At 36.3% G+C, this 16438-nt stretch overlaps 2 protein-coding genes across 2 annotated transcripts; one reads left to right on the top strand and one right to left on the bottom strand.

Annotated features, from left to right (window-relative positions):
- Positions 1 to 3634: 3634 nt before the first annotated feature.
- pthlhb (parathyroid hormone-like hormone b) lies at positions 3635 to 6663 on the top strand. The gene is made up of 2 exons (XM_065277268.2): positions 3635 to 3755; positions 5611 to 6663. Exons 1-2 carry the CDS (start codon positions 3643 to 3645, stop codon positions 5972 to 5974), a joined length of 477 nt encoding a protein of 158 aa, XP_065133340.1. The 5' UTR covers positions 3635 to 3642; the 3' UTR covers positions 5975 to 6663.
- Positions 6664 to 8250: 1587 nt separating this feature from the next.
- Positions 8251 to 16162, bottom strand: metap2b (methionyl aminopeptidase 2b). Its single transcript, XM_065277416.1, has 11 exons — positions 15971 to 16162; positions 13660 to 13761; positions 13457 to 13519; positions 13278 to 13380; positions 13025 to 13186; positions 11932 to 12113; positions 11757 to 11851; positions 11429 to 11525; positions 11249 to 11352; positions 9289 to 9404; positions 8251 to 9186 (listed from the first exon to the last, which is right to left on the bottom strand). The coding sequence occupies exons 1-11, from the start codon at positions 16128 to 16130 to the stop codon at positions 8934 to 8936; spliced, it is 1437 nt and encodes a 478-aa protein (XP_065133488.1). The 5' UTR covers positions 16131 to 16162; the 3' UTR covers positions 8251 to 8933.
- Positions 16163 to 16438: the final 276 nt, after the last annotated feature.

Genomic DNA, 16438 nt, shown 5'->3' with positions numbered 1-16438 from the left:
ATTACTTAATTTAAGTGAGGCAACGAGTTTACTCATTAAAATTAGTTCAGCCAACTTATTAGGGTTTTCAGTGTGAGAAGTGAATATTTAATAGCACGTGTGCATGTTTAACTTCAAAAACATTTATTTTTTTAGTCGTTTTTAAGTTTGTATCAGTATTTTACATAGTAAATTATATTTAAAGTTATTAATATTACCTTTTATCGGACCTAATTTTTTTTATTGGTACATAAAACATATCTGTCGCACTGTAAAAAAAAGTTATTTCAACTTTAAAAAGTACATTACTGGTTGCCTTAAAAAAAGAATTTTGAGTTAACTAAGATTTTTAAGTTGAATTAACTCAAAAGTTTAAGGCAACCAAGTAACTTATTTTTTTAAAGTTGAACCAACATTTTTTTTTACAGTGAGGGTTCTTCTTTTTTATATAGTATTGTGTAATGGTCACATGACATTCAGGTTAAACAAATAAAATGGATCTTTTTGTTAGTGTTTTATAAGTGTTTTATTTAGATATTTTTATTTTTTTAGGGCAAAGTTTAATTGCATACAAAATAAAAGTGACTTTTGCATAATTTATGTAACTCATGTATGCATTTAAGAAACATTTACATGTGTATATATATTTATTTTATTTTTTACATATTCTATATAATATATACTCACCTAAAGGATTATTAGGAACACCTGTTCAATTTCTCATTAATGCAATTATCTAATCAACCAATCACATGGCAGCTGCTTCAATGCATTTAAGGTTGTGGTCCTGGTCAAGACAATCTTCTAAACTGAATGTCAGAATGGGAAAGAAACGTGAGGTGATTCAAGCAATTTTGAACGTGGCATGGTTGTTGATGCCAATCTGCTCAGTTACTGGGATTTTCACGCACAACCATTTCTAGGGTTTACAAAGAATGGTGTGAAAAGGGAAAAACATCCAGTATGCAGCAGTCCTGTGGGTGAAAATGCCTTGTTGATGCTAGAGGTCAGAGGAGAATGGGCCGACTGATTCAAGCTGATAGAAGAGCAACTTTGACTGAAATAACCACCGAGGTATGCAGCAAAGCATTTGTGAAGCCACAACACACACAACCTTGAGGCGGATGGGCTACAACAGCAAAAGACCCCACCGGGAACCACTTATCTCCACTACAAATAGGAAAAAGAGGCTACAATTTGCACAAGCTCACCAAAATCGGACAGTTGAAGACTAAAAAAATGTTTCCTGGTCTGATGAGTCTCGATTTCTGTTGAGACATTCAGATGGTAGAGTCAGAATTTGGCGTAAACATAATGAGAACATGGATTCATCATGCCTTGTTACCACTGTGCAGGCTGGTGGTGGTTATGTAATGGTGTGGGGGATATTTTCTTGGCACACTTTAGGCCACTTAGTGCCAATTGGGCATCGTTTAAATGCCACGGCCTACCTGAGCATTGTTTCTGACCATGTCCATCCCTTTATGACCACCATGTACTCATCCTCTGATGGCTACTTCCAGCAGGACAATGCACCATGTCACAAAGCTCGAATCATTTCAAATTGGTTTCTTGAACATGACAATGAGTTCACTGGACTAAAATGGCCCCCACAGTCACCAGATCTTAACCCAATAGAGCATCTTTGTGATGTGGTGGAACGGGAGCTTCCTGCCCTGGATGTGCATCCCACAAATCTCCATCAACTGCAAGATGCTGTCCTATCAATATGGGCCAACATTTCTAAAGAATGCTTTCAGCACCTTGTTGAATCAATGACACGTAGAATTAAAGCAGTTCTGAAGGCGAAAGGGGGTCAAACACAGTATTAGTATGGTGTTCCTAATAATCCTTTAGGTGAGGGTATACACACACACACACACATATATAGCATTGTGTTAGTAGTGCACAAGGTCATGGGTTTGAACACAGAGAACAAACATATAAAATGTATATAATACAAAATAAAATACAAAATAAAGTTGCTTCACGATGGCATAGAAGAACCATTTTTGGCCGAATGGTTCCATAAAGAACCTTTAAAATCTGAAGAACCTTTAAAGCTTGTTAATAGTGGAAAAGGGATCTTTAGATTATAAAAAGGTAATAGCCTAATAAATGGTTCTTTTACAGCATCTCTTAAGCACCTTTATTTTTAAGAATGCCTCGTATAATGCACTGTAAGTCGCTTTGGATAAAAGCGTCTGCCACATGCATAAATGTAATGTAATGTAAATGTAAATCTCCTCTCCTGTCCTATAAATGAAGCGGTACTGTTTAGTGGACTCTTTAAAAACCACTTCAACCATGACGTGGCTGGCAGGTTTGCTTCTGAGGCCAGGAGAGCCACCCACAGGCTTGATTTCTCTGAGGTTATGGTCATAATCTCTTGGGACAGTGGTCAGCCAAAACTGTTTACTTTTTTCACCCAGCTTCACCCGTCTTTCAGAAAGGGGGGGGTCTCTCGAACCCTGCGAGCAAACTTTCTTTGGGGCTCTCGCATGCAGAATTTCCACGACAAGACAGAACGCAGGGCTCGCTTGAAGTATCAGTTGTACGTTTTAATGGCTTTCAGGAAATAATTCAGCAAAAACAAGGTTTTCCGCTGTACGCTTCGCATATTACAATGGCTCAGTGTGCGGACGAGATCCTAATAGTGGTTGTAAACACAGAGAAGACAGAAATATTAATCAAAACCTCAAGCCAGACATCACTGGCTGATTATTTTAAATGAGGACCCTCGAATGCTCCCCCTCCTGGACGAAACTGAGGTCTCTGTATGAAACCAGCGTACCACCCTCTTTCCAATGAAGGTGTCTGCATGTACGTTTCTTGGGAGTGTGTGTGTGTGTGGTGTGTCAGTCTGGTATACACTTTGGCAGTCGTGGACAGCACACACACACACGAAGACAAGCATGCAGTGCACACTAATTTTCTCGGCTGTAACGCCTTCTGCCCTAAGTAGTTTGCAGTGAACAGCAGAGGAGACTTTCACAACCCACCGGTGTGATAAATCTAACATCACATTTGTCCTCCTTCAAACTGAGATCTTTATGGACATGCGGACCTTATGAACATGATGTTTTAGATCTGATTTAAATGAGGAACAATCGCACGCTGAAGTCCAACAGTCCGGCCGGGTGACGGTGACATGCAACAATAACTGATCTACAAAGAAGTGAGATTGCATGTGAGTATATTACTTATTTATGATTGTGTATGTGCATTGCAATGTTATGAATTGCACATTAACTTATGAATATTTAAGTCCCACTGGAAGATAAAAAATCTTATTAATAAATATTTTATGTACATTTCATTAATTTTGATATATTATTTCATGTTCTATTATAAACATCACTCAATATATCATTTAGTTTGTTATTATTCAGCGGGCACCTTTATATCAAATATTAAACTTGATCAAGATGCTACATCATCATTTTAAATTCAGTATGGATGGCAATCTCTCACTGGGGTAAATGGGTGAAAATGTGTAATGTACAGTAGGTTAATATGTGTCACATCAATTTTATTTGCATATTTTTGATGCTGTTCATGCATGTCCGTTCATTTAAATGTATAAGAGACCTAAAATAACATACATGCATATATATATACAACTTTATTTATTTTAAATTTAAAAGCAATTACACTCATGTTATGTTTACAGGTCAGTTATACAGCAGTATGTTGAGACACTGGGGTTTGGCTGTGTTCCTGTTGGTCGTCCCGATCCCGGTCGATCCCAGACCCACTAACACGCTCAGCAGACAGTAAGTTATGATAAACCAACACATGCATGATTTCTGCTGGATTTAAGACATGAGCTGCCACCTGCTGGTGCTATAAGAAACATTTATTTGACATCAAATATTTGATCTGAAGAAACATCAGGGATTTAAAAACGTGTTGCATTTGTGCATGTCCACTTGCCTCTGAAAACCTTAAAGGTCACCTAAATGTGTTGTTTGAACATAACTGTGTGGGTACACAACCACCCTGTAATGATAAAAATATGCCCACTCCTTTTTTTTTATCCCGTAAAACCTCATTGGACGAGCTGTTGGCATTTTTTGTGCAAACTGACATCACTTTGCACAGGCCCCGCCCACAACCGTCTAAAGACCACAGTTAGGTCATCAATTGTGTAGAATATCTTCATTACATAATTTATTACCACCTGTTCATTAAGTAAAGTGATTGTCTTATTAAAAGCGATGTATGTTTTGGGTATCGATAACAGGAAATGCGACGGGAAGCAGCAGCTCATTTGCATTTAAAGAGACAGAGCACTTTTTCCTGCATACCAAAAATTGGTCTTTTCAACATGGTATAATAAATCATCTATAGGGTATTTGAAGCTAAATCTTTACATTCACATTCTGGAGACACCCAAGACTAATATTACATATTGAAAAAAATACCAAGTTAGGGGACCTTTAAAATTATGTTCAAAATTCAATTTGACCCTGCTAACTGTATCGCACATATTTTTTGGTTTTATTGTGCACCATTCCCCAATCTACACTCACCTAAAGGATTATTAGGAACACCATACTAATACTGTGTTTGACCTCCTTTCGCCTTCAGAACTGCCTTAATTCTACGTGTCATTGATTCAACAAGGTGCTGAAAGCATTCTTTAGAAATGTTGGCCCATATTGATAGGATAGCATCTTGCAGTTGATGGAGATTTGTGGGATGCACATTCATCCCCCACACCATTACACCACCAACACCAGCCTGCACAGTGGTAACAAGGCATGATGGATCCATGTTCTGTTTACGCCAAATTCTGACTCTACCATCTGAATGTCTCAACAGAAATGATTTTTCCACTCTTCAACTGTCCAATTTTGGTGAGCTCGTGCAAATTGTAGCCTCTTTTTCCTATTTGTAGTGGAGATGAGTGGTACCCGGTGGGGTCTTTTGCTGTTGTAGCCCATCCGCCTCAAGGTTGTGCGTGTTGTGGCTTCACAAATGCTTTGCTGCATACCTCGGTTGTAACGAGTGGTTATTTCAGTCAAAGTTGCTCTTCTATCAGTTTGAATCAGTCGGCCCATTCTCCTCTGACCTCTAGCATCAACAAGGCATTTTCACCCACAGGACTTTCACATCCTGGATGTTTTTCCCTTTTTACACCATTCTTTTTAAACCCTAGAAATGGCTGTGCGTGAAAATCCCAGTAACTGAGCAGATTGTGAAATACTCAGATCGGCCCGTCTGGCACCAACAACCATGCCACGCTCAAAATTACTTAAATCACCTTTCTTTCCCATTCTGACATTCAGTTTGGAGTTCAGGAGATTGTCATGACCAGGACCACACCCTTAAATGCATTGAAGCAACTGCCATGTGATTGGTTGATTAGATAATTGCATTAATGAGAAATTAAACAGGTGTTCCTAATAATCCTTTAGGTGAGTGTATATATCCATTTATTGATGAATATCCTGTTTCACTCATGTAAAATGGTTTGCGAATTTCCTTGCACACGTTTAAAAATAAATGCCTTTTTTTGGCTGTATCCCTTTAACATCACTTTTGACTAAATGGCTCTTTGGGGAGCTTTCTATGGCACCTTCGTTTTAAAGAGTGCATCTCAACATGGCTCTCTCCTTGTTCCAGGCGGCGTTCAGTAAGTCATGCCCAGATGATGCACGACCGAAGTCGATCCCTTCATGACAGAAAGAGGCGTCTGTTTATAAATGAACTCCTGGGGCACGTCCACACAGCTCAGATGTGGGACTCCCCCAATCACAGTGATGGAAACTTTCAGAACGCCCGCTGGCCCATCGCTCATAGGTCCAAATATCCCAGCAGCGCCAAAAACTACCCCTTGAGCTTTCAGCACATGAGGACGAGAGACATCTTACCACAAGAGACCAGCAAGACTCTTCGGTACGGGGAATCTAAGAGGAAGAGGAAGATCTGTTCGGAAAGATGGAGAGACCCAGATAGGAGAAGAGACTGGGGGTGTCAGTCTGCCTGACAGCGATTTGAGCGATTCATTGGGAATTGTTGCAACAAAGTTGAGCAAAGTTTGACTTTTTTTAGAAATGTGATGTGATGCAGGAGATCAGACAGTAAAGATGTGATTAGATTTAGTTGGATGCTGTTATTGATATGAAACTGTTGCAGACATCCAACAAATAAATTGCTGTCAGTGAACTCAACTTAGTTTAATTAAAAGTCCTGGTGTTAAAAGACTTTTCACAGGCATGTGGTCTTATTTGAGAATGTGTTGCTTATAGCAGAAAGATGAATAAATGATGCTTTGGTTTATTTTGGCTTCACTCAATGCTTGACTCTCATAATCTCAGAAACACGTTTGAACTTCATTTAAAAACAATTTGCATAAAAGTGTTCACTGTTTTCTTTGAAATCATTTAATTGGACATTTGATGCGTTTAATTTATTTGACTGGAATATTTATTCCTGAATGTATCTCAATGCTGCTGAATTTTATAAGATTTTCAAATGCACTTTGGCTGGCTATGCTCGTGTATATTACAATGATTGGTATAATTTTTGTGTTTACTTTGTTATTCTTCAGCTTTTCTTTATCTTAATTCTTCATGTATGTGTCTCGTTATTTTCATTAAATAAATTAATCAAAAAAGTTAAAATATGAAAACTTTTATTTCCACCACAGGAGCTTATCTGTCCTCGTGTTACTACATTCTGTCTCATGAGTTAAACTTCAGTACACTGTAAAAAATACTTTGCTGCCTTAAAGTTTTTTGTTAAATCAACTCAGATTTACAAGTCATGTCATCAGAGATTAGTTGTCACAACTTATAAAATATAGTTGAGAAAAGTCAACTTAATTTTATAAGTTATAACAAGTCACCTGTAGTTATAACAACTCATCTCTAGTCAAGATAAATAATAGTAAGTTGAAATGACTTGTAAATCCCAGTTGATTCAACAAAAAAATTAAGGCAGCAAAGTATTTTTACAGTGTATGAACTTGCTTGCAAACTTAAGTTATAACTTATAAAACAAGTCAAATAAGTTGACAAGCAGTGTTGGGTGTATACACTGTAAAAAATACTTTGCTGCCTTAACTTTTGTTGAATCAACTGGGATTTACAAGTCATTTCAACTTACTATTATTTATCTTGACTAGAGATGAGTTGTTATAACTACAGATGAGTTATAACTTATAAATTAAGTTGACTTTTCTCAACTATATTTTATAAGTTGTGACAACTCATCTATGTTGATATGACTTGTAAATCTTTGTTGATTTAACAAAAAATGTTAAGGCAAGTAAGTAAGTTTTTTTTACAGAGTTGTTATAAAGTAATGACTACTTTAAAAAAAAGTAAAGTAAGGGATTCCTCTTATTTTCTCAGTAATTTAATTATTATTTTAATAGTTACTTCTGATGTAATTAAACTCTGTGTATGGATTGTAGATTATCACAATTATATATAATTCAATAGTGGATTTAACATCAAAATGTAAAGTCTAAGGTTTAAATGCATGTTTTTTATGAATCCTTCTCACTTTAAATAGTTTGGTAAGTTAATAAGATAATATTATTACTGAGATATTGGCTGTTTATTAATACTTTAAAAGTACATATTAATGTCTGATTCTGCAAAACCTTATTTAAAATCCTTAATCCTACCCAATTCCTACAAATACTTAAACTTAACAACTACTTTACGCAGTATTAATGAGCAGTAATAAGGAATATATTAAGGCAAAAGTAGTTAATAGTGAGAATTTGACCTTAAAAATAATAATTGATGTACTTTTATACGATTTATTCGAGCCGTTTCAAGCCTATCTTTGGTTCATTTACTAAACAGGATTTAGAAAATAATTAGTAAGTAATTAAATAATTTTTGAAAAAGAGTAAGCAAATTACACGATTGAAGATGTAATTAGTAACTAGTTAGTAATTAATTTTTTTTATGATTAACTTACCCAGCACTGTTGACAAGTTAAAGTCAAAATTTTAAATACACTAAAATTATTCATTCAATTTCCTCATTTTTAAGTGGTCGCAATCAATTTATTTAAGCTCCATTTAACAAAACTTAAATAAATTGATTGCAACCACTTACCTTAAAAAAATTTAAATTAATTGAATGAATTTACAAATTATTTACAATTAATGTTGGGTTATGCAAATCTCTCTGGAGTTCTGGTCTGGACTACAACTTTTTTTGCAAATGATTGACAATTTCATAAAGATTTTCACCACAGACAGGATCTGGGTTATGTTAAATAAAAAGAAGGTTACAAAATGCATTATTTCTTATAAATTTTATTTAAGCTTCAAAATAAAACACTACATTGTGCTTCATTCTGAGAAATATGATCTCAAATAGGCTTTACCTGAAACCAAGCTAGCCAAAACACAGATGTTTATACATCACCATCATCATCAGTGCCCGATCTTATCAGAATGAGTAAAGCATGTGTTTGAACGATTACTTGTTTATTATCGGGTCTGTTACAATAAAGTCCATGTTTGTGATAAGAAATATTTACTTCAGTCTATTTCAGTCTAAACATGTTATTGAAAAGCCATAAACTGAAAGTCAGAAACAGCGTTTGATTAAAAAAAAATTATCATGACTCTTCTCAACTCCTTGAACAAGACTGAACAAGCTTTCTGTATACAAAAAGACATGCAAAGACCTGAAATACCTAATCCATACAATGGTTGACATTTCCCCAAGCTCATATCAATCAAAAGTGCACCAAAATGGTCGTATAGCACATCGGGAGGTGAACGTCGAGCGCACATCTGTGCATAAACAAGTGGATATCTTCATCACCATCAGCAAAACCTCAACCATCTTTTATACAAACAAATACTAGCATGTTAAAAATAAGAAGGCACAGCTTATTCAGATCTTTACCCAGCAAATACTCGTGTGACAAGAAAGCATAAGAGAGAGAGTTATAAAAACTGGTGAAGCAGATGTCTAGTAATCGTCGCCCCGGCTCACCACCTCTTTACAGCTGGGTCTCAACAGGATGGTGTGTTCGAACTGGGCCGTGTAGCATCCTTTGGTGTCACACAGAGGTGGGTACGGGTCGATGATGCCCAGGTCACAGAGGTTCTTCAGTGCCATTAAATACTTGGTCTCGCCACGGCGGTCCAGCCAGCGGCGGCAGAAGGCGAGCGTGCCGAAGTTGTCGTTCACAACATTCAGCAAATGTTTGGCTCTAGGAAGTCTGAGGAAACAGATGAATCAAGATCAATCAAGCTTACTTTTTTACCATTTATAGCCAAATAATATAAAAGTCAGAGGCGCTTAAATCCATTGTTTTTCTCACCTTATTGGCACGTGACCGACTTCAAAGTTTTTCATGTAATGTGAACACTCCATGTCGTCATGAACCATGCCTTTCCCAGTGCTACCGAACGTCTCGATGGCGTAGACCTCACCCTCCTGTTAAACCAAAAATTCATCATACAGTCACATGGTTAGTACAACAAAACCCCTTTTACAGGGTTCCCACACCTTAGTTAACTTCAAATTCAAGGACCTTTCAAGGACTTTCCAGGTCCAATAACTCAAATTCAAGGACTAAATGTGGGGACACATTTTAAGTGAGAGCAAGGTTACATCGTGTTACCTTTAAAGATACATTGTTACAGTTCCCTTTTGAGGGAATTTGTGCTGCGTCACTGTGGTGACACTTTGGGGACGCCTCCAGTGGTAAGTGTGTCTGAATGTGTATTTTAAATTCAACCAATAGTGAGGCTTAACGACAAAGACAGGGTGACGCGAGAGCCAGAAAGTATAACGCTATCTGAAATATTACCAAAGACGGCGTTACAGGGATGCAGGAAGTATGGCAAGGGAGACGCAGCGTCTCGTTCCCTTCTAAGGAAACAACAGTTACATGCTTATATCTTCTGTATGCAAATGTTGATTCATACAAAAATGCTTTTTTGCATAGTTGTGATTGACACATTAAAGCCAACAGTTTAGCACGTGTGCTTTAAAAGTCTAGAATTTTTATGATATTATCCTACACTACACAGGGAATAATATGGATTTTTTCCAGAAAACTTCTTGCATAAAATGAATTCAACCACTTTCAATGACCTGTATCTATTTAAGTATATTTTCAAAAACTTTGCAGGGCCTTGAATTTCCCCCCCAGATTCATAAACTTTCAAGGATTTCAAGGACCCGTGGGAACCCTGATTTTCAAAGATTTATAACACTTCTTCTAAATCTAGAAGCCATAACCCTCTAGTTTTTCCCAGGATTCTCCCGTATTTTACCATTTTATCCCGCCATCATCCAGTTTAAATAATTTCCCGTATTTTTTACTCTTTCTATAAAAAATTTCACTGGCAGTATTTGATGTTTTCTACATTCACCTCCAGGAAAGCATGCGGCAGTATATAACATATCACTCAAACGACACCCGCCAATAAAACGAAGAAAAGCTTCCAAAGAATATGTGTAGGATGATGAGACATTCAAGATACATTTTCTTAGTATTTTTGTCTTGTTTTCAGTAAAAATATCTAAAAATTCTTAAACTAAGATGCTTTCTCTTGATGAGCAAAATGACCCAAGAAAATAAGTCTAGTTTTTACACCAAAAATATCAAATTTAAATAATTTCCTGCATAAAACAAGCAAAAAAATCTGCCAATGGGGTAAGCAAAAAAATCTTGAACATTTTTGTTAAACACTAAATTCAAGAAAAATTCATATCAAATTTGATATTTTTGGTCTAAAAACTAGACTTATTTTCTTGGGTCGTTTTGCTCATCAAGAAAAAAACATCTTATTTAAATAATTTTTAGATATTTTTACTGAAAACAAGACAAAAATACTAAGAATTTTTTTTTCTTGAAAATCATGTTTTGCAGTGTAGTAGCGAATCCTTGAGGGTTGGGGAAATTTCCCTTATTTTCAAATTCCTGTTGACAGGTTTATAGTAAAATGAAAAAATATATTCATGTTGATCTAACATACACATCCATGTATACACACACACAGTAAAAATTAGCTGTAATTATGTAAAATCTACAGTAAGTTACTGGCAGCTAGTTGCCAGTAATACTGTAATTTCTACAGAAATATTTTACAGTGCACAAATGCAGTATGTGCTCGGTTTAAGCAAATTTATAAGAAAAATGTAGATAGGTGGTTCATGTTAACACATGTCTGACTACACTTGATAAAGAGGTTGTGTTGATAACTCCGTCACACCCAAACCCTCAGATGGGTTTCCCACACATGCTCACATATCTAATAATGAAACATTACCTCCATTCTGGTGGCTTCACCTCCTTTCACAATGGGCACAGTTTTGCCGGCGTGTATTCTGTACTGGCCGATAGAGTGGCCGTTGAGATTTCTAATGGGTTTAACTGGAAAATACAATAAAACATGAGTAAAATCATAGCTGGTGTTGAGATCTTTAGCGTAAAAGGAAGCAGATCTCACCTTGATACGTTTTTCCATCAAGCTCCACTTCATAAGACTCCATAACCTCCTGAATAGATTCTCCAATGTCACATAAACGAACATCAATCCCGGCACACTGATGTAAAAACATCCAATAATCAATCAACAACAACAAAACAGCCAGCTTATATAATCCTCCTAACAGTTCAAACTACATCAATAAACACAAAACCGGCCAAGAACGTGTCGGAGTAATATTTCACCCCAAGAAATGAATTACAATATTTTTGTATAAAAACAATTCATTAAATCTAGAGAGTCTGATTGTTAGGACAATTATAAACCAATTAAATGACGTAATCACTACCTTAATTCCAGTGTTTGTTGCGTCTTTAACGGCTTCCAGCAGTTTATCGTACTTTGGATTAAATGTGACGGTAAAGGCGCAGTCGATGATTCGACCTGAAACGCAAAATAAGCATCCCGTAAAAACAACAAAATTACAGAAATTAGAAACTGTACATTTTAACTGTTTCACGTACCGTTAATGTGCGTGCCGAAGTCGATCTTGCAGACGTCATCATACTGAAGGACGGTAGGATCTCCTGCGTTAGGGGTGTAGTGAGCGGCACAGTTGTTCAGAGAGCAGCCGGTCGGAAAAGCCAAACCGGCGTTTAGACCGTTTTCCTTAATTAATTTTCTAGAACAATCCTCTAGCTTCTCGCTGTTGGGTTAAAGTTTCAGTAACAAGTCACATAAACAACCATACACAGTACGACATGTAGTGAAATGCTTTGTATGAGTTTACAATCAGCGATTATATAGATTATAAATTAGTAAGAAATTATATAAACACAGTAAAAAAGAAAAAGAAATAATGGATGCACTAAATGTTCGCAACAAAATCGATTCGCCCGAAAACTGTATAGAAAAAAGGTTTTATTTAATGTTTTTAAGGCCAAATTTATTTGGTTTTATGACCAAATGAATTTTACCGAACATTAATGTTTTTGGTGATGCGATCAAATAGCAATCTGCTGCTTTAAAAATGCAGTACGAAAATGTCAGAGTAATTTTTTTCCTATTTTTGGACAAATAGCTTTGGTTGCTGAACATAAAAAATCTAAACATTTAAAGCAACTGTCTATTGAAAAATGAAAAAAAAAAAAAACTACATTTATTCACTTTAACATTTAAATAGGGCTGGGCAAAAAAAGCGATTTTTCAATTAAAAAAATTTTTTGTGGTCGATTAAAAATTGATTCTCAAAGGCCACAAATCGATTAAAAAAAAAATTAAGCTGATCATGTTTGATCAAGGAATGTGACTGTTCAAGTGTAATATACAGGTTTGTGGCTCTTAATTTTTTTTTTTATTAATTACCCAGTTGTGTACTTATGTTCACGGTTCTTTTTTATAAATATACTATTTGTATTTAATCTATATTCATTGAGTTGAATTGAGAAATTAATATAAAAATCATCCGAGAATCGGAATCGAACCGAGAATCGAATCGATAGCTCATAAATCGAATTGATCTGGAACATCTGAATCGATTCCCAGCCCTATAAAATTATGACTTCTGTTTTGCACAAACACATAGATAAAATGCACCGGGTTGAAGTTTTGGCTCACCAGATTTCGATCATGGTCATGCCTGGTTTGATCCAGCTCATGACGTATTTCCTGACCTGTCGATGAGCCTCGGCAGCCTGTCTGAAGTCATTCCACATGTCTTCATTAGCCTGATCCAAAAACTTTCTCTCCTCACTGCTGGTCCGCCACACAGCGCTGCGTCTGTGAAAGACATCAAATAAAAATCAGCTCGACAGAGACCATAAACTCGTACTGTAAAGCTGAATTTTTTGCTCGTCAAAGTCATCAGTACCCATCTTGTACAGGTGGATAATCACATTCCTGGCCCTTGGGATAAACTCCTCCAGGATAAAGCTCACAGATAGGGATGGATGGAGGATCCGTTTGAGCTTTGGCTGAAGAGAATGGAAAAATATAACCATATATTCAACATTTCAACAAGTATCATTAGTATTTAACTCAATCCCTTACAGCCTTTCTTTTTCTTGTTCTTCTTCTTCTTTTTCTTTCCGGAAGAGTCTCCTTCCTCACCATCTGCCAAAATTACACTTTGTCATATAATAATCTAGCCAAAACAACCTTAGTTACCTTGTTGTTACACTGGCACAATCACAAGGACCCAAATAATGATAAATTTTGTATCTGATACAATAATAATGTAAAGACAGACACACCATCCTCAGCCTCATCTTCCTTCTCTTGGTCTTCTATAGTTTGCTGCTGCATTTGTTTTGTCACTTTGGTGATGTCAGTCTCTCCATCATCCTCATGGTTTCCTATCAAATGGGAATGAATGAAATATTTATGATCACATGATCACAACATACATGAAGAGTGTGATTTGTTGGAGGGGGTATGGGGGGGTTTATCCCCCTCTGGTTTTTATATCCCAGCTAGGGCATATTTTAAAAAAACCGATTTTTTTCTCCCCCTCTGCAGTATAGCGCAGTACATACAGTGTTTCCCAAACATAGGCTCTACTGGGCATTCCGCCCAGGTAAATTGCGACCCGCCCAGGAAAAAAAAAATCACTTTACGAATTTCCGTATTTTCTGAACTCGACTGGATGACCCGTGTTTTGTTGAGAGAGCCTGTGAAGATGCACGCGTCATAAACTCATTATCCAGCGCATCATAAACTCATCATCCAGTGCGGCAAACTGGATCAACTGCAGCACATACTGAGCAGCTAGGGAACTACACTGCGACCAAAATGGTCGCATATGCTTATGTGCATATGTGTTTATAGCATCTAAGTTGGCTTCATTTTGCGTGCAAGCACGTCGTGTCTCTCCCGTTGAGTGTGCGTTCACGTGCTCTTCGTTTCTCAATGAATTGGGTGCGACGTGAAGCAAGCTCAGTGTCACATTGTATACTTTCATGTTTCTGAACTTGAGCAGAGTTTTACCATTAGAGGTCTTTCTTCCCTGAGAGGACCCGTTACGGTTCCGGGTTTATATTTGAAATGGTCAGTCTGATCCGGGTCGGTCCTAGTTTATTACTTTGAGTCCCAAGTATGATTAATATTGTGTGTAAAACCCGATTCGACCAGAGAACGTCCGTGAGCGCTACCTAAAGCTCGAGTGAAGTTTCAGCGTGCCTCCGGTTTCTATGGTGATGACAACTGGCTCTTTTTGCGACCACGCGCTGCATTTTCTTTAATCCATTTTTTAATAATCTTACTATTAATAGACCATATCTTTTCTAAAATCTAAAAAGTTTGCACAGAGATTGTAGCAAAAAGCAGTGCTAATGTCAAGCCCATTGCACTGAACGAGCAAAGCTCTAGCTGACTCAGGATATAAAAACGCTAAGCTGTAATGTAAAGCCTGTCATCGGGACAGCAAGTAAACTTTTAAATCTGAAATAATGAGTGGATTAAGCTTTTTTTGATCGGCAAAAGAGAAATAGAAAGCAGAAGCAGTAAAAGTGCCTATCTAATAGAAATTATTACCATTATAACATCAGTCACATTTATAATCTATAGACCTGCACTGTCTATTAATATACTGTACATAGTATTGTATTATATTGAGTTTGATAAAAGGGGTCATCAAATTGCTTCATATATCAGTGCAAAAACAGAAAGTGTTTTTGTGGTGCTTTGACAAACAGTGTCAGCTTTGTTCATGACAAAGAAAGTTTGGGGTGGTTAGATTAATGAACTATAATGTGAAATTAATATTAATGTTCAATAATTCAAAGTATTGTGTTGTGTCACACATTATTAGTTCTGTGTCAGATGTATAGTAGACCATTTTTAAATATAATAAATATATATTTTAAAAATATATACAGTTTGCAATTATTTTGTTTTAAATGGGGTCGGGGGAAAAAAATTCGATTAGAATCGTAAATCGAGTTTTTTATAAAAAAATCTCAGATTTTTTTATGGGGACGAATCGCCCAGCCTTAATCCCAGCATCTGATTAATAATAATTTACTAAATTTACCCCCCATGATTAATGATCATAAATGGCCATATAAACAGCCTAAAATAAATAGAATTTATAATTAAGTAATATATCATATTAATACTTGAATAATGTGTAACATTGACATTTTAAGCATTATAAATATTACTAAATAATATTACATTTAGGATAAACATTTATCACACATCTACAATATTATGAGTACTGGAATGATTAATATAAACTGTACACATAGGCACATTATTCGTTGCAGAACAAACATATATAATAGACATAACAAATTGATCAAGCACGTGGTGTGAAAGCCATCTCTCTCATAATAACATTACACAACTGTCGTGAGTTCACTAGCTTGTTTCGAACACTAACCAGCAATTAATTCAATAATCCAAAGCAAAAACTAAACATTAAGCTCCTTAAAAATGCACTGAGACCTGACATGTAGGATTTTCATCGGAATGACAGAGTAAATACAGTTGTGGTGTGTTTTAAAGAGACAGGGCGAGCTGCAGTGTGCCAGGCCACGCGACCCTTTCCACCGCCATTATTACCTGTGGCTCCTGCTTTCGTCTTCTTCTTCTTTTTCTTCTTCTTCTTCCCGCTTTCGTCCACAGGATCCGCGTCTTCTTTCGGTGGGTGAGAATCTCCGTTCGGTAAATTCTTCATTTCTGCAGCTGTTGACTGCACCTCCTGCGTCAGCTCGTCTGCCATGATGGTGAACGCGCAGGCGCGCAAAGCACTCTGGGAAGTATAAATCATGCGCGACACCACAAATAGACTTAAAAGGTCGAGTAATATTTTGTATTTACATTTAATGATATAAATACATATCAATAACAAAAATATCTTCAGAGTTAGTGGATCATGAAATAATTGATAAATAAATAAAAAGGAGACAATTGTGTTTAGTTGCAATAATTACAGAGAACGTGTTTATTCAATAAATTGATTAACATTTTTAAAAGTATTTTATTTATTTATTAAACAACTACTATACCTAATAGAACAATCTAGACTTG

Source organism: Paramisgurnus dabryanus, chromosome 23 (assembly GCF_030506205.2).
Source record: "Paramisgurnus dabryanus chromosome 23, PD_genome_1.1, whole genome shotgun sequence".
In the NCBI taxonomy this organism is placed as follows: Eukaryota; Metazoa; Chordata; class Actinopteri; order Cypriniformes; family Cobitidae; genus Paramisgurnus; species Paramisgurnus dabryanus.
The sequence above is the reverse complement of the archived record's forward strand: the minus strand, read 5'-3'. Positions and strand labels throughout refer to the sequence as shown.